This window comes from Amblyomma maculatum, chromosome 1 (genome assembly GCF_055883805.1).
Source record: "Amblyomma maculatum isolate TAMU_Amacu chromosome 1, ASM5588380v1, whole genome shotgun sequence".
Lineage (NCBI taxonomy): Eukaryota > Metazoa > Arthropoda > Arachnida > Ixodida > Ixodidae > Amblyomma > Amblyomma maculatum.
This window is the reverse complement of record NC_139344.1, coordinates 7,462,569-7,488,053: the sequence shown is the minus strand read 5'-3', so window position 1 is coordinate 7,488,053 and position 25,485 is coordinate 7,462,569. Positions and strand designations below refer to the sequence as shown.

At 41.0% G+C, this 25,485-nt stretch overlaps 1 protein-coding gene across 21 annotated transcripts in view; it reads left to right on the top strand.

Moving 5' to 3' along the window:
• Window positions 1-25,485, top strand: part of CaMKII (Calcium/calmodulin-dependent protein kinase II) — a 196,973-nt gene that overhangs the window by 143,969 nt on the left and 27,519 nt on the right. For 10 of the 21 annotated variants that reach the window (XM_084587670.1, XM_084587665.1, XM_084587671.1 and 7 more), the window contains exons 8-15: window positions 1,660-1,743; window positions 3,145-3,239; window positions 5,880-6,002; window positions 6,096-6,179; window positions 8,288-8,330; window positions 9,185-9,208; window positions 16,199-16,288; window positions 22,947-23,000. In XM_084587670.1, coding sequence (XP_084443796.1) covers window positions 1,660-1,743; window positions 3,145-3,239; window positions 5,880-6,002; window positions 6,096-6,179; window positions 8,288-8,330; window positions 9,185-9,208; window positions 16,199-16,288; window positions 22,947-23,000 — 597 coding nt within the window. The remainder of the gene's footprint in view (window positions 1-1,659; window positions 1,744-3,144; window positions 3,240-5,879; window positions 6,003-6,095; window positions 6,180-8,287; window positions 8,331-9,184; window positions 9,209-16,198; window positions 16,289-22,946; window positions 23,001-25,485) is intronic. The other 11 variants (XM_084587683.1, XM_084587677.1, XM_084587674.1 and 8 more) reach the window with 3 other exon arrangements.

The following is a 25,485-nucleotide window of genomic DNA, read 5'->3' as shown; positions in this document are numbered from 1 at the left end:
GGCAGTCTCACTCTCAAGTAGTAAATTTCATCTGCAAACTCTAACACTGAGAGCACGAAATGTACCCAGTACAGTGACTCTGCAACTCTATGGACACCATGCATTCTTCGTCACACAGGTGGTATGCAGTGCCAGTAATGGGCGTTACATGAAACTGCAAACGAAAGCACTAATTTGGCTTTAAAAATATTGCCAACGCAATAATGCTGATGTTATTCATCGGTCTCAGTGGGGCTGATGGCAGCACCATTGCAAGCATAGCGGTGGCAGCAGTGGGGGGTTATCTTTGTGGAAAACATTGAAAAAAAAAAAAAAAGATCGAGCAAGTTTAACGAATAGTCATTGTAAATTATTGAAAGGGCGAAGAGTACCCTGCCTTAGGTTTATACATACGATCATTAGCTGTCTGTGACTCTCGGGCATAGTCACGAAATGCAGTGAGCTACTCTGAGCTGCTCTAAGTGTGTACCATGTTAATTGCAATGAGACGACATTGTGGCGCCACCATCTACTCAAACTTGACTTCCTTTACAATTTGATGTATAAATTCCTGTCTGAACTATAAGTTCCACATTCGTTATTGTTGTCACGAGCTAAGCTCTTCCAGAATGTGCCAGTATTTTTATACTGCTCTACGACAGTACACTGTCCCTTTCGCTGAAATTTCGGTGTAGATTGCAAAAACCTCTTAACAACTCTGGAAACTTCCTATTAAACTTCATGCTCTTTTTGCTTGGCGAAAGATGTTTATTTACTGACATGACCTGTACTCACTTGTAGTTTCAGATTTGGAAACTTCTTATATTGCTATGCTTCACTGTGATATTGCTAATGTGTTAAGAAAGAAGTCTTTCAAATTTTTCTTCATACGTTTCTTATAATACTAAGTATGGTTTAACGGCTATTTCAAAATGCTTTGAGCAGTGTCAAACACAAGCTGCTTTGTAGTGCATGTGTGACAGAATATGCGAGTATATCTTTGTAAAAATTCAGCTGTCAGAGGGATTTTGCTTTTTGTAGTACAATTGCATTTCCCGAGGGGAGGTTATCACTGCAGCTTGAAACAGTGCAATAGCTTTGTTATTGCTATGGCTATAAAAGAAATTTGATGTGCCTTTCTCAAATATTACAAAGAAAACAAATGCTTTGAACATCTTGAGTGCATTTTGAATATTTTTGTGTTTTATGACTTCCACTTTAGGCTTTGTCCCCTTGAATTATAGCCCCTCTTATTAGTGCTCAACAAGACCAAATAAATGATCAGTACACCCTGTGTAATGACATCTAGAGTCAGAAAGGAATTTACATGAGGAAAGGCATTTAGCGTTGTTGCAGTTTTGAGTTTTCTTGGCTGTGTCATAAATTTTCTTCCGGATACAGACCATTTTGATGTCAGCCATTTCTTTCCTGACTTAGCTAGCGTAGGGTCTGAATTTTAGTTTTAGCCGTGGCATTGAATTTGATCTGTTTTTCCTTCCTTAGTACTCTGTGTGTGCGCTCTGATGGTTACTTTTCTCCTTGAATTTACTTCCTGCTCAGAATGCCAGTAGTGCTTTGTCTTGCATGTTTGTTTTCTTCTTGTTCTACTCACTGTGCTAAAGCAGGGAAAAAAAAATATGCAGATTTTAAGAGGTGGTGTTCTTTTCTTTTGCATTCTAGGTTTTGCCGGCACACCAGGTTATCTATCGCCAGAAGTGTTGAAGAAAGATCCCTATGGTAAACCTGTCGACATATGGGCATGTGGTATGTGAATAAATTTGTAACCTTCTCATTTTGTTAGACTAAATTGTGTGCAACAAAAAGGCTTTAATGAGGTTACGTTTGCATTGAAAATGGCTAGGCATCGCGCAGAGGGACCAGAGTTTTCAAACTTAATCTGCTGTGTCGGGAATTTAAAAAGGGTTGTTCCTTGAGATATATTGCTCCAGTGTTAGTTTGCAAGTGTAAGGTCGACAGGTTGTCATGAACCACAGCTGGTCTCGAGGGGAGTGCATGCGCTCCCCTCGGCATTTCCTACAGCATTTTCTATGGGATCTATTTTCTACCTCCTGCTGCACCTCATTATGAGCCTTTAGATATTATGATGTCAACTCTTTCTGTTCTAAATTTTGCACAGACACAAAGCTACGTGCTTGCCATAGTGCTGCAGTGGTTAGGGCACTTGACTGCTGTGCCCAAGGATGCGGAACTGAATCCTGGCTATGGCGACCGCTTTTTGATGGAGACAAAAAACTAGGCACCCGTGTGCTGTGCGATGTCTATTCACTTTGAGAACCCGAGGTGGTTGAAATTTTCAGCGCCTTCCACTATAGCGTCTCTCATAGCCCGAGTCTTTTTGTGATGTTAAACCCCATAAACCAGAGCTATACACTATACAATGTGCCTTTTGACAGGTGTGTAGGATTATACATGACCTGAAGTATTTATGTGGCTAGCTGAAATAAAGATGCTGAAATCTCAATTGCTGACATTTTCATTTAGCGCAAAAGCAGCATTAACTAGAATTCAAGGCGCTACTCAGATTCAGGGTAAAGAACAAAAATTTATGCATATTTAAAATTTCAGCTCTGTCCAATGCGGTGAACTTTTTCTCTTTAACTTGAATATATTTTATGTTCGAGAGATATCTAAAAGACTCTATATGTATATAGTTTCATGATTCACACACATTTATGACAGGCGTAGTTGGTTTGATACATGACTAAGCAGGCTTGGAAAGTACCATTGAAATGAAACGGAGCTCAGAATGTTTTCTTGAACCGAGCTTATAGTCAGCAGAGAACATGTCGGTGCTGTAACATGGCTGCTCATGCTTCATGCTTGAACTTGTCAAATTTTGTTTTAGCGAGGTCAAGATGGTTTTGCCTCAACTGTGTGTACATTTTCTTTTGCTGGTGCAGTGATGGTGTCAGTTTAACGCTTTTGAGCATTTCGTGTGTTTGTGCCAGATCTTTTAGAAGCAATGAGGTGTCAGGAAAGTGTTGCAACATAGAAATTGTTTTGTAGCCTAATTCATGAAGAAAAGCTGCACAAATTCAACAAAACCAAAATTAAAAGGAGTTGAATAATGCGTGGCCCTTTGTACTGAGTCAATGTGAATATTCTGAATTCTGAGGTGCATGTAGCAATTAATAATCTTTCCAGGTGTCATTCTGTACATCTTGCTTGTTGGCTACCCACCATTTTGGGATGAAGATCAACATAGGTTATATGCACAAATCAAGGCTGGAGCCTATGATGTGAGTGTTTTTTTTTTTGCTTGGTGTGCTCACTGAACGCATTTACTTTTCACGTGCTCGTTCTTGAGAAGGTGTCCACTCCTTGTATAATCTGGTCTTGTGAAGGCTTCGTTTCATACAAGTGCCACAGGAAGGGCAGTGTGCTACAGATATTTTAAAACTAAAACTCGTCATTCGTGGATGTACTTCTCATCATCCAAGGAATGTGTTCTAGTTTTTTTCTGAAAAAAGTGATGCAGTATATGCGACTTGAAATTAAAAAAAAAAAAAAAAGAAATGGAAAGAGCCTAAGCTAGTTCATCCTTCTCAGGCATGTATTCCACTCTATCATAGAGGTATGAAAATTTGCATGTATATATGGAAAGTGATTTTTGGTTTGAAAAGTGATTCTTTGACAGTATGTCCCTGACAGTCTCCTTGGCAGGAATTTCAAATGTAGCTGGTATCTCTGACTCCATGAAAATAGCACGAGATGCTTTGACACAAGTTTTGAAAAGTCACTTGCACAAACGTACACACCTTGCTGCAAAGCATTATAGTATTTATTTGTTATGTTGGCCAAGTGGCTGTGACATTACGATATGGCGCACAAATTCCTGGGTTTGACCACGACCGCGTTGACCACATTTCAATGCAAACAAAGCTAGGTGGTCAATAATGAACCATCGAAACTACTCCATGTCATATGCTTGCATGTAGTAGGCACGTAATGTGCCTGATATGGTAATGTGATACTTAAATCTTAATAATAATAGTGCAACTACAACAGATCATAATCACAATTTGTTTTTTTAATTCACATTTGCGTCTGATTATCAGGCTTGGCCGCCAAAGTGAAGCTTGTCATCAAATTTTTGTTTTTGCTAAGTGAGGAATTCTGCACTCGTTATCAAAGTACTGTAACTAAAGACATACTTTACATTATTAATTCAATGGTGACCTCCTACTAGGCTGAAGTGAGAAACACACAAATGCTAGAGAGAGCGCAAAACGGGCATTTAATGAAAAGTAATTGGAGCCTTTTATCACGGGGGAGGCTTCCATAATTGCAGCCAACATAGAACAGCTATATCTGTTGAAACAGGCAACCAGGTACTTATACACGCTTCTTTCTCAGTGCGTTACTGCTACTATATCAAATGCTTCAAGGCTAAGATTTTTTTTTTTTTTTCTAGTGCCCCCCTCGTTTAAGCTAGCGAGCTACCCCTCCTCAATAAAGTTTTTGTTCTTTTACTCACTGGTTCATTTTTCTACTGGCATCAGTTCTAAGATAAGTTGAAGAGTTCGCTGCTGAGATCGCTGCTGAGATCGCTGAGTTTTTAAAGTATGCTTGGAAAATTTGATCATGTTTTTTCTGGTTTTGTGTTTTTCTATTACTATAATTTGGGGGAAATTGCCATACTTTGCAGTTGTTGCTTAACTCAATTCTCTAAATGACTGGAAACATTAGATGAAAAGGTAAAATAAGTCTAAGATTTTCAAATGAGTAGAGAAATATATCTTTTTCCTTTGTCCATTGCGGTCATTCTGTGTCATCTCCTTCCATTGCAGATGTTCCGCAAAAGTGGCTTATTTTACTGAGAACTGTATTCATTGAAACTCGACTAATTCATCTCCAGAAGTAGTGGTAACTTGCATTCATTGTAAATAAAGAATTGATAACAGTTTTGGTACAACTTAGTTGCATATTTTAGGAGCCTCTTAGAGCAAAGTGTGCTGAGAGGTTAAACTGTTTTATTGAAACCACTTTAGTTGTTTTAGCAGCAGTGGATGAACACAGTATTGAGCAAAAGGATAGCGTAAACTTTCCTCTTGTATGTTACCGTGATCATTCGCTTTTCATTTGTTGAATGGGTCACGTGCACAGGGCATTTGGTGCTTGGGAAAAGAATTGTTTGATGAGTCATGGCGTGATCGCAGTGTTAGAGAACAGACTGCTGGGGAAATTTTTTGTTTGTGACTATGCCATAGCTTTGAGGCAAGAAACAAATGTTTTTTGTCCAGTATATATCGAGAGCTGTCTCTTCTATAAAATGCTTACTAGCATTGCTAGTTGATTGTTTAAAACAAATCTTGGTGGTACTTCTGAAAGTCTTGTGCCATCCAGTCAGTGTTGGTCTCTTAAAATTGTTTTTTATCCTCATTTACTGTATGTCTTTGTTTCTGAAAACATGCAGTTTTACTTATTATGGGATAACCCGCCACGGTGGTGCAGTGGTTAGGGCGCTCGACTTCTGCACCCAAGGATGCGGAGTCGAATCCCAGCCGCGGTGGCTGCTTTTCAATGGAGGCGAAAAGCAAGGCGCCTGTGTGCTGTGCGATGTTAGTGCACGAAGAACCCCAGGTTGTCAAAATTTCCGGAGTCCTCCACTACAGCGTCTCTCATAGCCCGAGTCTCTGGCACGTTAAACCCCACAAAGCAAACAAACAAACAAAAATATGAAAATCCTTATTATGAGATAAGGATGAGAATTTTTACACAAAAAGTTTTGGCCTTTTTATTGCCGTTTTCCTTCTTGTGATTTTCTCTTTCATTCTTTTTGCATCTATAGCTTTTGGAACATGGGGTTAAGTAGAAGTGCCTTATTGTTTTTGCACGATCGATTTGCTGTTGACATTTATGCGATTTCTGCCATGCAGTACCCATCTCCAGAGTGGGATACAGTTACACCCGAGGCCAAGAATCTCATCAACAGCATGCTGACAGTGAACCCAGCTAAGAGAATCACTGCCGCCGAGGCCCTCAAACACCCGTGGATCTGCGTCAGTATTTCATTCACTGCAGTTGTTGTTGTGTAACTATGAATGACACTACTGCTTGTTAACATGGTTCTCACTGCTAAATTTGATTTTCAGCAACGGGAACGTGTTGCCTCTACGCTACACCGCCAAGAGACTGTGGACTGCTTGAAGAAGTTCAATGCTCGTCGCAAGTTAAAGGTAAGTGCTGAATTTTCCTTTCTTTGAGTGATTGAGAAAGGATGGGCGTGATTCATGACAACTGTCAGGTAGCTAGGAACAAATCTGCCTCTGAACGATATCATCCTAGTGATGTTTCTAAATGTTGATAGGTTGCTTGAGCAATGGTTGTTCAATGGGGTGATGCTTAGTGTAGGCATGAACACTTTGTAGGCATTACGTAAGGCTCACAGAATGGTGAGAGAGAAGTATCTTTAAGGTTGCTGGCTCTGACATGAATGGCAGAGAAATTGGTCGGGAAGTGGGCTTGCATGAACGATGCACATTGGGAGAAATCACGTTGGCTTACCTGAGTGACACCCAACATGCACGTACAGACTTTTTGCGCGAAGGAAAGGTGTGATCATGGCTTTACTTTTTTAACGTGAGAGCATCGGTGCCCGTAAGTTGAAAAAAAAAAATCTCCAGTGGCACCGGCGGCATGGATCGTTGGAACCCTCGTAGCCTTGAAAGTTACAAGAGTGCGTCTGTCAAGTGGTAGTTGGCAGTTGATGTGGCCAAACACTGATAAGTCGGAGGTGCAATGACTTGCCAGAGCTTATTTCTCTTTCGCTCGAGGAAGTCCTTGGACGTGTGATTGGCCGGTAGGTTACGTGAAGTCGTAAGACCAGATAGCTTGGCTGAATTGGAAGGAGCAGCCCCTTTCATATGGAAGGGTGAGTTGAGACTCAAAAGCATGGGACCCTTGGAACCACCTGTTTGAAGCCTTGCCGCCTCCAAAAATTATGAGAATGCCTCTGGGAGGTGGTCTGTCCACTTCTTTGACCACAAGACTATGGTGATCCCATTGAGCACTAAGCCTTTACCTGAAAGAAATGTCGACGGCTAAAAGACGTCCCATGTGTGGTCTAGGGCAACTAAAAAAAAATTGTTGCTGCATAATAAATTATTCAAAAAGTAGCAGTAAAGTCTGTCTTTTCTTTACATAGGCGATAGCATAATCTTGTAGCATATACTATAGGAAAGTAACGCTCTAGCATACTGTATAAACTTGTGTAAGGGCCACACTTTTTTTTCCAGATTCAAGGGTCAATATTTGGGGGTGCGGCCCCTACACGTGACATACGATCTTTTTTTTTTTTTTTTTTCTAAGTAAAAACAGACCAATTAGTGAATGTGTTGCGTTTATTTACCATTCCATCGTCACTTGCAGTGTCTTCCGACTTTGAGCTGGTGTTGTGCTCTGGTGCACGTTCCCCTCTCAAGTTGTTGTCTTCAGACCCGTCTAAACTCTTTGAAATCCTGGTCACCTTGAAACTACAGGGCACAATGTCCGTAGACACGCAGTTCTACACATACAAAATCCAGCCAAGCATAGTCGCGAGCAGTGCCCTCTTGAGCCACCTGTTGGCGTCTAGTCATGATTGCCATTTGCCATCCATTCTGAGTATTGCCTCCGGAATTTAACCTTAAAAGGCTGATTGATGCTGACATCCAGGGGTTGCAGCATGCCAGTGAGGCCGCCCGGAATAACGGCCATGTCGGTGCAAGTGTTCTTTAACCCTATCCGTCAAGTTGACCGCGCAAGTCACAAAACAAAGTCGGAATAGCAGGGGCTGGCGATACCAATGCCGATATGGATTGCAGAAGCTCGCAGCAGAGGAAAAGTATGATGATAATGATGATGACCTGCCACTTCGGGTGCCATCCGTGGGCGGCATCTGGAAGCTTCTGTGCGCGTGTATATTGAAGGCTAGTCCCGCGTGGGTCGTGGAAAGTTTGGGTGCAGCCCTTACTAGGATTTTTTTTCTTTTAATATTTGCTTCGAGAAATAGGGGTGCAGCCCATACATAAGTGCGGCCCTTACTTGCGTTTATACAACATATGCTGCGTGAATCTCATTGATCATGTGTGAATATATATATATATATTTGTAATATAGTTTAATGAATAGACTGCATTTATGGAGTTCAATAGCCTTCTCTGGTTTAGAATGAAAGTTTAGTGCACTTTAATATATGCGGGTTGCCCCGGCAATATTGCTCACATGTATTCCTTTTGCTGCTCTTGGTAATTTTAACATACAGTGCATTTCCTATCTCACAACTCTGTACTGATTTGCTTTCCAGGGAGCTATCTTAACAACTATGCTGGCAACTCGCAACTTCTCAAGTAAGTGCCTCTCGTGGAAGCCAGTCCACTACGTGAGCAAGTTTCAGTATTGTCATTAAGCCATTCCAGGTTATACCAGTCTATAAATCCAATGTGTGTGTGTGTGTCTGTGTGTGTGTGTGTGTGTGTGTGTGGGGTGCGTGCTTTTGAAAGTGGCGAGCGTAATGTGTTGGCTTTACTCAGCTGCGTTTTGGTGTTCTGTTGTACAATTGCTCACAGATTTATTTTACAAAGGGCACAGGAAAATTGCAGGCTACCCGGCAGGAAAATTGGAAGACTCTTTCAACAAAAGACTCGGAAGCACTGGTTTTTTTGTCCATGAGGAATGCGATTTTGCTGTGCTTTTGAGACAATTCTGCTAGCATCTGTTTGCGTGCAAACACTGCATGATATCAATGTTTGTGTGTTACACTTACTGCGTAAGTTGTTGCATTTGATCTTGTCTCTCTTTGTATTTTATTAGTAACCCGGGGTAGCATATCATTGGAGGTCGTAAACAGACATGTTTTCTCCTTTTTCGCATTTTGCATAACTTATTCGTAGTAGTCTCTGTATCTGCCTATTTTTCCAGTTTTGCTGTCTGTTCTCTACTGTGCTTTTTCTCCTGTAGGGCTTTTGATGCTTCTGTGTTTGTACCTTCTTAAAGCACTTCCTTCTTTTGGGGCTGAAGTATTTTTGCTTTTTTTTTTTTTGTTCTCATTTACTGTCAGCTTTAAAGCATGCCCCATTTTTGCGACAAGTGCTTTTGCATATTACAAAAAAAAAAAAAGAAGAAGAAGAAGAATCATCTCAATTCGTGGTTTTAAGCATATTTTTTATTATCCTTGTTTACGCTTTTCATGCTTTACCTGCAGGTCATGTTACTACTCCCAACACAGGTAAAGACTCCATTTCATCTTGTAGCTTCTTCATATTTCGTATCTTCTTTTTGCCCACAAAAATTGAAGCACACATTTTTGGATCGGATGTGTTGAATCATCACATATTTTGTCACCTCGAGGAGGAAAACGATGGGTTTAATTTGAGCTCGTGCTAATGTAGCCCTCTGTGGAATAAGGAAGGCACTTTGGGTTAAATGTTCAGCATAGGTCTATACTTCGTGTGTGACATTTTCAAAGTTTATTTTATTTGGGTATTTTGTTGTCACCCAAGGGCAGGCCCATGATGGCTTGACCAAAATCGCACACTTTGTTTCTTCTTGAGGAGCGTCGACATCCATTTTTGCCTCATGAAAGAAGCTTCATCAGTGACATTTGTAGCAATGCAAGGGACAATTTTTGGAATGGTATAACAGAAAGGCCTCATGCTCCCCTTCCAACCATGACTTTTTTGCTCTGGCACTGCTTTCCTCCTTTCTTGCTTGAGCATGCATCCTCTTCGTGCCTGTGAGCTTGTCTTCACTGCCTGTAGCATGCCATCTCTTCGCAACCTCTGGTTGAGGAAGGGGGGGGAAAGGGAAGCTAGCCGACAGCTCTTTCTCTCTGTCTCTCTATAGGAGCTGTGTACCTATGTGCAGCAGCTGTATCATGGTACAAATTTTGCTTTAATGCATCAGTATTTTTTTTCTTTTTTTCTCAGACCTTTTTGCGTTCTGTCAAGTGTTTCCTCAAGTTTGTTTCTCGGGAGAGTATTTTTTCTGGCTAGTGGAGATGAAGGAAACATTAAGCCAAGATCAATCTGAGTTCTTTCGGCTACTGTATCTCTCTCGTTTTTTTTTGTGTGTGTGTGTGTGTGTGCGTGTGTGTGCACGCGCAAGCAGTATTTACCTTCCCGGAAAGCTTGACAATTGGAACAGTCCACATTTTCAGGCAGGGACAGTAGGTTTGGAACTGTGGAAGTAAGATAGGTCATTACCCTGTAGTGTCCCACCCGCTGTTAAGGCCTGTGCTGGTTCCTTGAAAAGGTGCATTGCCTGTCTCAGCAATCATGCCATGCCTTGTGCTTGGTTGGCATGACATTTTATGACTCACTGAAAATTTTTCTTCTCGTGTGAATGGCAAGCTAAAAAGGGTTTCCCTGAGCCAAAATGGTTTTTAGTCTGTCGAAAAATGCTTAGCTTTCAGAATTTTTAGTGTCCGTACCGTATGTCTGTTGGCTGAAGGAAAATTTGTGTTGGACGAGCCCTACTTCCTGCAAACCATCTGAGGTACAGAGCACCAGAGAACACTTGCCAAGCTGGGCTCATAAGGAGCCAGAATTGATACCAGCTTGTGACAAGCTTGGCATGTCCAAGTCCACTAGGAGGTTGTTTATCACACACTCCTTCCCTATAATTAAAACCTTGACAGGGTGTCTAGCAATCGGGAAAACCGGGAATTGTCAGGGAAATTTCATGCACTGGGAAAAATCAGTGAAATCTCAGGGAAACCATTAAAAAATTTCGCCAAGTCAGCGAAAATGGGATGATATGCTCTGCTGTGCATTTTCATTTCAAGCTGATGCACAGCAAATATGTTATTCATGCAGTTAATTTTTTTATGTTGTGTCACCAGCGCGTGGCCGTGGCGCCGCAAGGCAGGGCGCGATATATTACTTTGACGCCAGCGCATGGCTGAGCTGCCTCAATAGAACCAATACGCACGTGAGGTGAGTACTCAAAATATGTGGAAGCGCTACATGAGAGTGGTACGCAACAATAAGCAGGAATAACTGCACCGGCAGCGGCCAGCGTGAAAGTGACCGGTGAGCTGTGCTGCCAAACGCACGCGTAGCCATATTAGGTTGGATTGGCTTGGCTGTTTGTCGGGTGGGCGGTTGCGTGCTTCGAGGCTGGCATCAGTGCATTTTCAATTTTTATTAAACTGTTGACGTTCTTTATGGCTATTAACACTAATGATAGCCTTTTCACTATTTTAAATTGCAGAATATGATTAATAAATAGCTTTTCTGTGTGAATCATTTGTCTATTCTCATTATCATCAGCAGCTGCATTATTGAGTCTCTTCAGTCGTCAGGGAATCTGAACTGAAATAATCAGGGAAAACCTGAAAAAGTCGGGGATTTAGAAAATAGGGGTTTGCTAGACACCCTGCGAAAAAAGAAAAGAAGAAAAAAAAAGCCGCTTTGAAAATAGTGGTGCATGCCTTACTACTTGACGGTTGGGTTTTAATTTTTGAAGTACTTGAAAAACATCTAGGTTCTATTTTTTTTTTCTCCTTCAAGGGAAAATTTGTGTAACAAAAAGTGAACCACTGACTTAAGTCATTGCTTGCCTTGTCGCTGCTTTTTTCTTTAAAGGAAAATGAGCCAACTAGCCCCGACTGCCTTAACTTAGTTGGAGACTAGGTGGTTAGAGCCCATATCAATTACTAGCACAACAAAACTGCGCAGATATGTTAGCAGACTCTTGCACAGGTTACATAGGGTTGTCAGGAGTCAAGTGGGTGGATAGACGTGGGAGGTTATAGGCACTGCCGGCCACAGCTGGCTCACGACGGTTGATTGGATGCATATGGGAATGTCCTTCTTTGTGGTGCGCTAGGCATAGTTAGTTTAATGGTGATGGCTGTGGTGATGAACTGTGGTAGCCTGCTTTAATGCCTATTAATGCTAGGATTTTTTTAATCTTTGGCAGAAGAAAATTCCCTTGTATGGTGTTATGGGTGCCACATGAAGCCAGTACAGAAATGCAAAACAGCTAGGGTAACTGTTATTTACTATTAGTTTATTAGTGGATTTTTGTGAACAGCCGTGCATATAACAGAAAGCTCTAAACTTTAGCTGGAGAGAAGATAAGCATTACATTGGTGTATATCAGCTGTTGTCGTCATGGTCTGCAAAGCATTAGTCCAGACATGAGCGCCTTTGCCTGTAATTGGGCTTTCTTACATTGTTCTCTGTCTTCCTTGCATCGTCATTTTCGGTAATTCGCATGGTTTTGTAATAAGGCTGCAGATGTGGTCAATAGATGTTCATGGTCTTCATTGGATGGGGCATGAAGGAAGCTCACAACGGTGTGGATGTTTGAAGCCATGACATAACTCGTAGCTGAGGATTAGGGGCTCAGGTTGGCAAACACTCGAGCAGGAAATTAAATTTGCTTTCAGTACAGATTGATTAATTGACTTTGATGGGGACAACAAAGAGGGGACACAACACTGACATTTGTGCTGGTCCTGGGTATCATGCACCAACTAGCTCCACAACCTGTCATTCCGAGTGAAGGAGTTTCGGATATATGTTCTTACCTGCAGTTGCTTTTTGTACAGGCTTAGAGCCTGAAAAAAAGGGAATGGCCGGCATAATTTGCATGCCTTTGCAGTGCTGCCTGCTTGTGATTAGATTCTTTTTCTCTTTGCTGCTGCTTTATCTTTTTGGACAGCACGTGATTGGATGTGTGGCTGTGATTGTCTCTTGAGTTCAGGAGCTACACGTTGCACAGCAGTTGTGCTTTCTGCTGATTTTGATGGCGTTGTGGTGATGCGTGTGCATGCTTGTAGCACCATTGTTGTGGAAAAGTTTACGTGTGTGCCGTACACTCACACAAGTGTCATATGACCAGACAAGGTCATGATCGGATCTACGAGTCACCTTCACGCATTTCTTCCCTCTCCTATGATAGTGCAGCTGTGCCTGGGAGTAAATGGTGGATTTGTGTTATTCAGTAAATGTGTTAACACCTATAATGAGCCAGCAAAGATCACTGCTTCATAGCGTGTGCATTTCCGACTGTAACCTCTGTGACAAGGGCCGGTTGGTGGTGCTGGTGGTGTTTGTTTGCATTGAAGTGAGGTGGTGTGATGATGATGACGATGGTCGTTTGCACTGTATGCATCCCCCCAGATGAGAATGCGTTTGGAACAGGGCAGTCAGTGTTTGTGGTAGTCGCACCTTATAGAGGATCATGTGCTCCCGTGCTGTGGATCATTGCTCACCGTAGAAGGCTTAACCCCCTGGCTGTGCACATAAATCCCTCGGTGGCTTTGTATTCATTGGAGGTCTCTAATAGCGCTCAAGTTTTTTGGTTACTGGGCTCATTTTGAAGTGCTTTAAACCTGTAATATTTCTTTTGTCCCGGAAGAGCTTCAGCACTCTGCCGTGCAGGCACTGCAGGCATTTGTTGGTAGTGCTCTAGTAAAGTTAGTGTAACTGTAGGAAAGGAACTCAATGCCTGTAATTTCTTGTTGTGCTGAACAGATAATCTATTTCCTCAGGTTATGTAATTGGGCATTGAATTTATGTGCACGAAATTTTCTTTGCCTCGGTACTCGCCATAAATTTATTTAACCCTTTCTGACATTCATCATGTTCTAATATTGAGAGAAATCTGAAAATTTGTGTGTGTATATTTTGAGCACCCTGTTTTACAAAAGTAATGTAAATAGCTCAAAAACTTTGAAATTCACGCATGCGACACACTTCTGCAGTCGCGAAATTTTGGCCTTATTATTCAAGAAACCATGGCAATGACCAGTTATTTGCATTATCATCCTAAGCTATTTCCACAATGAACCATTCTGCTGTATGAGAGAAGAAAGAAATATGGTTATTGTACCTGACAGCACTTTCTATATTTAAAGTGTGCTGAGTTGTAGCTAATGTGACGCAGAATTCAGTATGAAAAAGGGAGAAATTTCAAAATGATGGTAAAGAAAAAAAAAGCACCTGCTTGTTATTGTCACCTGTTTCCCCTGTGGAGACAAAATCAGGCCACAAGACACCTGACATCATTTGCTAAAAATTGAGTTCATTGACAATATTCAAGGGCCTTTCAGGGGCCTAATATCAATGTTTGGAATGTGGGTCATGTATATACACTGCACACATTGGCATGATAAAGGCAATTTAATATTGTAAGCCTGAATTATAAATAAGTATCGTCTTCTCTTTCCTCGGTCCTTTGTCTCTTTTGGGCTAGTCTGCAATATGAACAATTTCCAAATTGCCCAGTAGAGCGTACTGTTAAATTGTATAATACAATTATAAGTTAGGCTTTTGATACGAGGTTGTTATAGTGGTTTAAATGTATGTGCACATGTAAGCGAAATTCATCACTCATTTGCTTTTGTGTTCGTTCAGCCACTGGAATGAGAGAGTTTGCTGGAGTGGTGATTACTTGTTACAAGATGAAATAACAAAAAGCAAAAAAATGTGCCTTATGACACATACTCGTAATGCTCTAATGATCTGAAACAACTAAACCTTGCATGAGTTGCTGTGTATATATTTAAAAGATTTTCATATTATGCTGAACAGTTTAATTAGGTCAACGGTGAAGTAATTTTGTATATTAGCGTGGTAATTTTACCGCACACTAAAGCCTTTGCTTATTGACAAAAAGACATTGATGTCAACATATCTCCTTCAGGCACTTCATCTCCTATATGTAGGCACTACTTCAACACTATCAAATCTCGCCTATGGAAGGTATGATTTCCACAGATATGGATTCAGTAAAATGCACTGAAGTATGAAAAATCTTGTTTGGTAGCATACGCCGAGTCAGGCATGCAAAATGGACGCAAAAATCTGCTTTATGGGCATGTGTCTGGTGCGCGCCAATTTTCGTTTGCTTCTCTTGTAAGTATATGAGATCTTGAAAATGTTACTGAGGGATGATCTGGATATATGAATGCCCAACAGGATTTTGCAAAATTAATTAACAGGAAAGGTAGGTTATTTATGTGTGCAATCCTGGCATACTGCTTACGAAAATCTAAAGTTATAAAAATTGTATATGTAAATCTAATATAGTTCTACATCATTAAAATTTAACATGGCAATTTGATCTGACTTTTTTTCATTTTTACAAACTTTACGTGCAGCATTTACGTTACATGAATGTCCTTTCATTTTCGTGCACATAAATTGCTGCCTGGTCAGGAATGTCTGTCAGGTTTCAGTGGGCCTTAGGTGATCGTATATGCTTTGAATCCAACAAGCACATTTGGGACAGGGCTGTTAATGTTCATACATGGCGTAAACAATTCGTTCTTGCTCCTAAGCATGGGTTTGTGGTGTGTACAGATCACCTTGTCAGTGTCGTGTGTGGGTCTTCCAGAGTTCTAAGAAATTTTCTTAATCTCAGTCTGGGTGTTCTTTAAATTGGCTTAGAAATCCTTGAAGCTGCTGACTACACAGCTTAAATGTGGAAAGTTGTGGCGAATGCAGTATGAAAAGCTTGCTTTGCTAAGTGTAGACTGGTGGCTGAAGCAGTGTTTGAATAGCATGGTCAGTATATTTGTTGGAAAAAAAAAAATATATATATATATATACATATATATATATATATATATATATATATATATTTTTTTTTTTTTTGCAGGTGTACTAACTGGCCAATCTTGAATTGCTGCATTTAAGTGTAGTTAGTATTTTAGTTCTCACATGCTTTTTTATTTGAACGAACATTGAAGCATTCTTTATGGCATTTGGCATTAGTTTTGGATGATAACTATAATTCATTTGGAGCATAATCTTGGTTATGTCGTAGGAGTCTGAAAACCCACAATGGGGTGGTTGGTGTTACTGCATCACACTTCTGCTGCTGCAGGTTTATTGCTTGCTTTGCTAAGCTTTGCAAATTTTCAGGAATTATGAGCATGCATATCTGTAGCTTCATTGCTGTGAAAAACAAGAACATGAGCATCCCTGTCTTTTGCTTGTGATGCATTGTCAATAGATTGTTGTGCTAGCAGGTTATAGTATGATTCTGAAAAATTTTGCGGATCATTTAATGGCGGACTGTGTCTAATGAGGTGAAGAGGTGGTGTGCAGTGACATTAACTGACTTGCTAATGTGCTCGTTAGAGAATGCACTGAAGCCTGTGGTAATTATGATAGTATGTGGCCAGATTGTAACGCTGTAGACTGCTTGCCTGTTTGAGTTTGACCACACTCTTAGTGGACTTACTGGCATGCTGTTTTAGGTCGAAGCATCATGACCAAAAAGGGTGAAGGCTCCCAGGTCAAGGAGTCAACCGACAGCAGCACCACCATCGAGGATGATGATGTGAAAGGTTTGCTCGCTTTTGGCTCACTTGCGGTTGTTCTTTACCTTATGGAATGACATAATTGAAAAGAGCATTACTCAAAAGGGACTCATTGTTCAAGAACTCTAGTGTTAGAGCTTTATGCTGAAACACATTTGCAGTTCTGAGGTCCCGGAGACAGTGCCTTTTCTGATCTTTCTTCAAGAAGACGTGGTTTGGAAAAAAAGACTTAAGCTTATTTTCCATTCAAACCTGCATGTCCATTGTAATGGAACTTCACACATGCAACTATATGAGAGCTTTATCTATAAGTCAAAGGTAAGCTGTGCAGAACCAATCCTGGTGTCTCTCTCTGCTTTTTAGAAAGCTTAGAAGTACCTTAGCAGGAGGGTGCGGGAAACTTGAGAAACGAAAACCACTTTCTGTAAGCAAGGCAGTGCAAATCCCTTTCTAGTTATGTGTACTGGATTTTATTTCTGTCTTGGGTAGGGGCTGCATGTATTGTAATGAGCTCATTTTGGCAGTGTCGCCTGGAGTGGTCTTCTTAATTTTACTGTGAAATGCAGTGCTCACCAACTCATCTTTTGCTCTTGTATTGTCATAAAAACAGAAGCATGTTCCTCTGCAGTGCGCTACTGTCTTGTGGAATTTCGTAGCACCATTGTCGGGGCTAAAGCTGCGAATAGGTCTCAACACGCAGCCCACTTTTAGTTATCAACTATTTAACCACTTCACAGTAGGCTCAGCTAGAAAGGTTATAGTGTACATTGTTTTGTTCTTGGTTTGTTTCAATCAGTAATTGAAAGCAAACTTATTAGCCACTGTGTCGCACACGTGCGTTGCATGAACATGTGAAATAGGGGTGTGTGTATACACGCACACATACATACAAGCATGCGCACATACTTCCTTGTTTCATGCCTCATCAATGAGCGCAGCTTAGCTTTTTCTCAATTTCTAATTATTTTGAATTTGCATTAACTTTAACCAGCTGCCCTAATATCATTTTGTTAGTGGCAGTAAAGTGTGTGCTATAGTGTTTCGTTTTCTTTGCACTATTCTTTTTAACCTTTGCAGCGTAAATATAGAGGGCTCGCAGCTTTTCATTGCTGTGAAAAGTTTTTTTGCTTTGGATTTATTACTGTGCAGTTTTTTGATGGAATTGCAATGTTTTCTTTTCGTTCGATATTTTGAGCATTGTTTACAATTTATGCCGGTTTCATCAGAAGTAACTGGGACTTGGCTCTGTGGCCTGAATGCATTGATGTGTGGGGTGGTGGAAGTTTGAGAGCACTTAACACACTCACGCGCAATGTGTGCATTTTAAGTTTCACAGAAAAGTGAAGCAAGGCACTATAGTAGCATCCTTGTGAGTGTTTTGTAGGCAGCACTTTTCAGTGATAAACATATTTTTTAACGAAGCCTGTTGAGAACTGATAATGATACATATGAAGGGTGTCCCAGCTAAATGTAACCAAGGTTTTTCAAAATACGGCTTGCCCTGGCCCTGCGAAACTTCAAGAGAACTGTTGAGAGTTGGCTATTCTAGCCTGCAGTATTTAAAAAAAATTTTCTAATGTTCATTAATGTTAAAGAAAAATTATCTAAATTTTTACGCCTTGAAAAATGGCTCGCTACATTGTTTCCATCAATCTACGATTTACCTGGCTTCATTTATTGCCCTTTGAAAAAAGCTCACGGAATACAAAAATGTGATAGGGCAGCCATTTCAGCACTCCTAGATGATCGATCAAGCAACGAAATACACTTACCTCTGCAGTGCTGGGATGAACAGGGTTTGGCCTTTTACGGTGGTTTAGAAAAGTGGGTCCAGAACTGCCTGTGTGCCATGAACTGGGAGCAGGTTTTGCTTTTCATGGTAGGCAGCTTTCGTAGAGCATCACTATATGCGCACCGTGCATGCGGCGGCGATGATGATGCGTCACATTTTGAAGTGACATGGTATAAACATCTCGTTTCTATTAGATATGTGATCCACTTTTAAAATGAAGCTTGAAGACTCTAGGCTTAAAAAAAAAAAAAAAAAAAAAAATTTAGTCTTGCGTAAGTGTTAGGAAGATAGTGAGAGACCGGAAAGCGTGGTGTGACATGGTCCATAGGGTCACGAAGAGTCGGACACGACTGAACGACTGAACTGAACTGAAGTGTTGCTGGCAGAGCACTTTCATCGTGAAGAGAAGTTCCATGTGCTTCTGCTTGCTCGCATTTACAACTTGCAACAGTCGCTGGCACACACCTCGTCACCACCTCAAAATGCCAAACCTTGTTGTTCAGAGCGAGCAGCGTTACAGAGAAAAGTGGACTTCGTTACCTGACTGGCCATCTGAGAGAGCTGAAATTGCTGCCCTATTACACGGTTGCGTTTGTATTTTGCAGGGTTTCTTAAAAGGTCAATAAATTAAACTGTGTAAATCCTAACTTGATGGAAACAACGTAGCTAGCCGCTGTTCGAGGCAATCTACAACGTTCGAATTGACATTCTTCTTCAAACCGATAAAGAAAAAGTTTGGTAATGTTTCCTTAATATTAATTAAGGGAAGAGAGCAAAAAAAAAAAAGTGCTGCATACTAGGAAAGCAGAGTCTCAACAGTTCTCATTAGATTTCACGAGGCTGGGTCTCACCATATTTTGTAAAACCTTGGTTACGTTTATCTGGGACACCCTGTATATTGTGTTGTCTAGAAGACATATTTTGTTGTATGTCAGGGGAGGACATTCCAGTATTCGTGAAGTGTCTCTGGTTATGGGGGGGAGGGATGTTCAGTGTTGAGTCAGTCTGTAAGGGCTGTAACTTTTTCATCGGGAATCGAAATCCAAGATGTTGCTGCATTTAAATTTTGAAATGTCATCCTCTCCCAGAGCTCATTGCTTTCCGGCATGGTCCCTACCTGCTCCGAGGCAGTTCTGTCGCTGGTGCATAAGCCTTTCCGTCCAGTTGTCAGTCGCCTTTGCAGTCCACCTTTGGGGTCATTAACAACTGTCCTCATGCAGGTGCTATTGCACCGGTGGAAGAAGTCCATGACAGGTGTGGCCATGTGTCAGGAAGAGACGTGCTCTGGGCAGAAAACATCTCCCAAAGTTTTAAGTGGAACATAGTGACTTTTAATTCCTGGACTTTGTGAAGAAGCTGTAGCTTAGCAGGCAAGACTTACTGAAAACGCTTTGTGGTTTTGGACTTCTACGTCGTTATGCTCGATGTTGTAGCCATTCTGTGAGGCTCTGCCATTATGGACAGCTTGGGATTTTCTCGACTCCCCGGGGGCTTTTATTGCCCTTTTATGTAAAGGCAGTGTTTCTTCGTAAAATTGTCACTTTCAGGTGAAATGTAGTCTCTCGCTGAATCTGTGATTTGCACAGCTGAAGTCTAGAACTGCAGTAAAATGCACTAATTTTTTTTACTGTGGGGAAACTATGAAAATTTGGTCTGAGGGGGCATTTTGAAAGAAATAAGGATTCTTCTCACTTTGACTTTCAAAGTTCAGTTCAGCAAGGGCAAGGGGCGGGATCGAATCCCGGCCTCGGCGGCCGCTTTTCGATGGAGGCGAAAAGCAAGGTGCCCGTGTGCTGTGCGATGTCAGTGCACGTTAAAGAACCCCAGGTGGTCGAAATTTCCGGTGTCCTCCACTACGGCGTCTCTCACAGCCCGAGTTGCTTTGGGACGTTAAACCCCACAAACCAACCAACCAGCAAGGGCAAGGGGCTGGACTTGGTGCATAACCTGGCTTTGCATCTCTCAGCCGTCACATACATAACGTCCTCTGTAAACAGTTCCAACCTAAAACAGATGAACTGTCCCTTGCAGACAGCAGAACAATGCCCCTACCATAACATATTTACTAAGAGAAGTGCCCACCCGGAACACTGTTTTAACAACAAAGCTTGAGCATTCGGGCCACTTCTTTCCTGCATTGAAGGAAAATGCCAAGGATTAGCCCGTATTAGACACACTGTCCAATATTGTCTGAAGGCCTGATACCTTGGTACAGGTTGCCTTGTGTGTGTGACTTCACAAACAAGGCATGAGAACGAATGAGACTACTGAGCACTGAGCACAATGTATACCCAGCATTATATACAAATGATTCAGAATTAGCGCTGTATATCAGAAGTGCAGTGATGCAAGACAGATACATAATAAATCACAGCAAGGCTGCCTCAATGCTTCCATATTTTCACTGCTAAAGGTTGTGATGTCACCATGGCCATAAAAAAATCGATAAGCAATAATATTGTGTTACCTGCACTAATGCTCTAAGCGCAATTTCGGCATTACGCACACAAAAGAACTTCAACTGAATCCTTGATAGAAGACATAATACACAATGGTGCCAAGAACAAATCATTGAAGCTCATTTATGTCATCATTGCATTAGGCACACACACACACACACACACACGCTTGAGTAACTTTATTCTTATGAAACAAAATAAACGAGTATGCGAGGGATGTGGCGAAGAGCTCGCAGCGAATCGCGTCCTACTTTCACGCGCACGAGAAGAAAAAAAATGTCACTTTACACCATTTTACAGTGAACGCGTTCCTTTCCACCCCAACGAGCTGCTAAGGAATAATCCACTTGTCATAACTTTTTGTGTTTCTAATTTCTTGAAGTAAGCAAAGCTCCTAAACAAGCTGTAACGTTAAAAATCTCTCGGTTACCCACAGAGAAGAAACACGGAACCTTAAATTTTGAGCATGGTACCATTAGTTTCTTGTGTGCCTTTTGTGTACTTTTGCGTTGCTCTTTTGTGCGTATCAATTTTGTCTAAAATGTACGCTGCAATTTTTGAATTATCATTATCATTATGAACGCATTGCATCACCATTTTAATTGCTTATACATTTTTTTGTCACTGCATAGCATTGCAATTCAATATGTTCATTGGGAGTATAGGTCAGTATTTTTTTTCTCGAACATCTCCTGCATTAGCGATGACCTCCAGTCGTAACCAAGAAAGTCGACCTATAGTTCTGGCTAAATGATTTAAATTTGTGGTATGTACAAAATTTGTAGCCACGTGAGGAAGTTCGACTTACCTGCCAACCTGAATCCTTCGTTTTGTCATAGGTGTAAAGCTAAGTATGAAAAAAAATATATATATATTTTTTTTTTTTGTGGGTGAACTTGAAGGTGATTTTATTTTCAAGGTGAGTTCCGAAATTTGGTCAATGGCTTATTTGTGAACATAGTAGCTTTGCACAGTTTTTGTAGGTATATTTTTTGCCAGAGAGTGTTTTTTTGGTGACCGTGGCTTTGTGGTGCAGAATCCATATTTCAAATTTTATATCAGCCTTGCATAATTTTTCAGCTGCTTTTCTCATGTTCATCATCCGCATGCTGACAGCATTGCAGCTTCTATTTTCAGCCATCCCTTGTTTTCGTTAGTTTGCACAGAAAGGTTTGCAAACTCCAGGTGACAGTCTCAAGTGGTTTTGCTAAAATGGGTGGCACACACACCATCAGAGGTACCTCTGGTCACACTAGTTGTTCGTCCGTCCCTGGACTGTTGTCTCGTGCAGTTTACAAGCCGTCTTTTTACTACCTCCAGTAGACTTGCATTGGTGTTGGTGGTGTTCGTGACGATTTTTTCATCTTTACAGTGCTGCACTTTTTTTTTTATTTTATTTTTTTTTTGTTTCACTCTATATTGCATGATTTGTGGCTGTTGCTGTGCAGGGCTGTTGAACAGTTGGTTTTTCGTTTGTATTGCTTTCTTTCTTTTTTTGCGTGTGGTTCTGGAGACTCTTGGAAGAGGTGCGCAGTCAGTGCAAATTTAATATTTAGGGAACTTGATGGGATTTAGCAGTGAGCCCCCCAAGCATTAAGCCTGTGTGTTTTATTCAACACTGCAGTACTCAATGAATATTTGTTTCCTTTTTATGCTTTTCAGCTTTGATTTTTAACCTCTCAGGCAGAAACTTAATATTGTATGATATTTGTTATTTATAAAAGAAGTAGCTTACAGCTTTATTGTTGGTTAAATAGTTTATTCTCACTATCATTGAATGCATAGCTTGTGTCTACTGAAGCATCTGCAGATTTTTAGTGTTGCAAGTACAAAACTTTTTGACATTACTTGAAAATCTCTGAAATGATCAAATTCATCTTTGATGGTACATGTATCAAAACATTCACAAGGTATCTCCAGTCTAAAAAGGCCACTGATGCTGGTTACTTTCCTTCACTAAATATAAGGGCACTCCTTTGAGGTTAGGGCACATGTAAGGTGGGACAGACTATGCATCTAATTAGTAGCCTGCCTGATTACATGTATTCCTTGTAGCCTAGAGCTATTAAATGTAACTGTTTTCTTCCCCAGTACATCTTTTTTGCCCATATACTGTCTAAAATCCCGTGCTGGTCTTTTAGATGGTGAAGTGCACGCTGTGTCTTATCTATACTGAAGTTATTGTCAGAGTCAGTTGGATTGCCGCCAGGAAGTGTTTACGCAGGTACTCCTCGGGTAGTGCACGCTAGCCTTGTGTTTTGCTGGAAATAACAGGCTTAACTGAGGGTTCTGTTGCTGATTCAAATTAACGCCCACTAAACTGCATGGTTGGTGAGCACTTGCTGTCTCTTTTTTACCTCTTCTCACACATCCCTGTCTCTTTTTTGTTTTTATTTTTCTTCTTCTCCCGCTGTCTCTTTCCCATTCTTTTTAGACAACGTCCACGCTGCACCTGAACGAAGTAAAACCGTTATTCAGGTGGACCAAGGTAGGCAGGGGGGGTACCCTCTTGACTGGCCTCACCAAGATGTCTGTTTTTTTTTTCTTGCTATTCTTTTCTTTTCCTTGCTCTTGCCTTGCTTGGGTTTGTCTAACATGTGCTGTGAACACTGTGCGAGCCGAGCCAATGAGAGTTATGTTTGTACGTGTGTACAGTGGTGATGTGGTGTGCGTACGTGAAGTGCTTTGCCCAGTGGTGTGTATGTTGCTAATTTTGCCACATTGAACGTTGCCATTGAATGGCTGGTGGCTTTCGCATGGTTTGCCTAGGAAATTTTAGTTTTTGTGTGGACCATCTCTTGCAAAGTAAAAAAAAGCTCACTTGCGTGGTTTTCACTGGCCCAGCCGCTCTGCAAGATTGCTGCTGCTTTCGCCGCAGACCAGAGCAGAAGAAAGTAGTGCATTTAATGGGGAAGGGGGTGGGGGGTTCAACTTGTGGAAGAAGCAAGGGGTGTAAATGGCAGACGCCTGCATTGTACGTAAGGGTTTCAGTTTTCAGTTTAAGCAAGGAAAAAAAAGAAGAAAGAAAACATAATAAATGTACGCTGAATTCCATTTTTGCATTTTAGTTTTAACTGGAATAAGTCGGTAGTGTTGACACATGTGTAGCAGCTAGCTGGCTATTGAGCTCGAGTTATTCAGTCACATGAGCGGAATAATAATGTGTGGAAGCCAGGGGCATGGTAAGAGAGTGTACCATTTAATTATTCCTTTGAGTGCCACATATATTGGGAGGATCAGATCACTCCCTGCATGCCAATTTTTTTTGCTTCTCTCAGCTTCAAATATCCACTTTATACCTTGAGCGCAATGCCACAGTTTATAGGGCACGGTAGACAATGTAGAACACATTTTTGACCACAGAGTAGGCTCAGATGCATTCTTCAGTTTCACTGTCACCAAAGTCTAGTTTATTTATGTATTTATTTGAAAATACTGCAGGCCATTGCTTGGCCCAAGCAGGAGTGAATATTTCCTGAATTTCAGCATCATTCGGTCTCCCATGAGCGTCAGCCATGCTGGCACAAGCGATATTCAGCACTAACTGCCACAAACCACCATGGTAAAAACAGCGGCCCTTGCCCTTCATGTATGAAACTATGTGTAAACCTAATTTTAAGGAATGCTCAAAAGATAGTGAGGCCAATCTAACATTTTTTTTTTACCCATGTGAACTCTGTCATTGTGCAGAGTGGTAGCACAACGCAACACGAACATTCTTGGGCGTGGCACTCAAAGTTCAAGTCTGCCCATTGTCTGCTAGCATAGCACTGTTTACTTTTATCACTCACTTGGGGCTGTGACATAACTAGGCACATTTTCCCATTGCATGAAAGAGTGCTTGAAACCACTTATAGGTGTTGCAGAAGGGTCAGACGACATGACTGCCCGCGCTCTTGCTCAACAGCCCAGCGATGGCATGGCAATCCACGTTTTAGGAATCAACCTCCACTTGTGTTATTGTTTAGCAGTTATACGGTCTTGCTTCTACTTTTTTTTTTCTGTAGTTAATCACTGCTGTAAGGGCTTCACTAGTAATTAATGATTGTGATAATTACTAGTAAATTGTATAAGGCTGACAGAAAGGCTTAGATGAAATTCAGGTTACTTTTTACCGCAGCCGAATACCACATTATGTCACCGGGGAAAAAAAAAAAAAAACTAATCCGTCTTTAAGAAATATTTGTCAGAAAAAGAAAATGAAAAATGCATCCTGAAATATACACAGAGAAAAGTCTGCCAAATTAGAAAAAAAAGAAAAAAAAAAAAAAAGTCCAACCCTAGCTGTATGCTTTCGAAAGTTGCAGTGAGAGCTGTATCAAAAAGAAGGCATCTTAATGAAGTTGTCAATAGCTCCTTAGAGTAATTGATGTGAAGGATATAACAACGGTTCAGACAGAATTAATTTCATAATCATGATTTGTACAGATCCGCTTCAATTCTAAGAGTTTAATTCATATCTCTTACTCAACAGCTTGCATCGTGTGATAGTTTATCTCAGTGTGTTGTAGAGAGGATGCAGACAATTTTTGCTCTGTGGTAATACAACTACATCAGTAGGTCACGTTTAGGTCGAACTGTTGATTTTAAAATTTAATCAATTCCCTTTCAGTGTTCAAAGGCAAATTTGTGCTTAGCCTACATTTTATACTGCCGGCCATTTCTAGAAGGTTCTGTATCTGCATTTTATGTCAATAGTTCGATTGGAATACTATTGTGTGCCATTGCCCGTGTCGAAAGCAAAAAACTGCCTGTGTGAAATGCTGCCCATGTCACTTTCCCAAAGAAGCCTTACAGGGGATTGAGCATATTACGAGCACATTTTACTCGCCCTCTGTACGTTTCCCTCTCTTGCATGAGTTCACTCACTTGTATTATAGCAGAGTAGATGTGCACTGCACATAAAGGTGTGAAAGCATGTTAGGTAAAAATGGCTTGCTGCTCCCATGCATCCTTGAAATAGTTGCAGAACT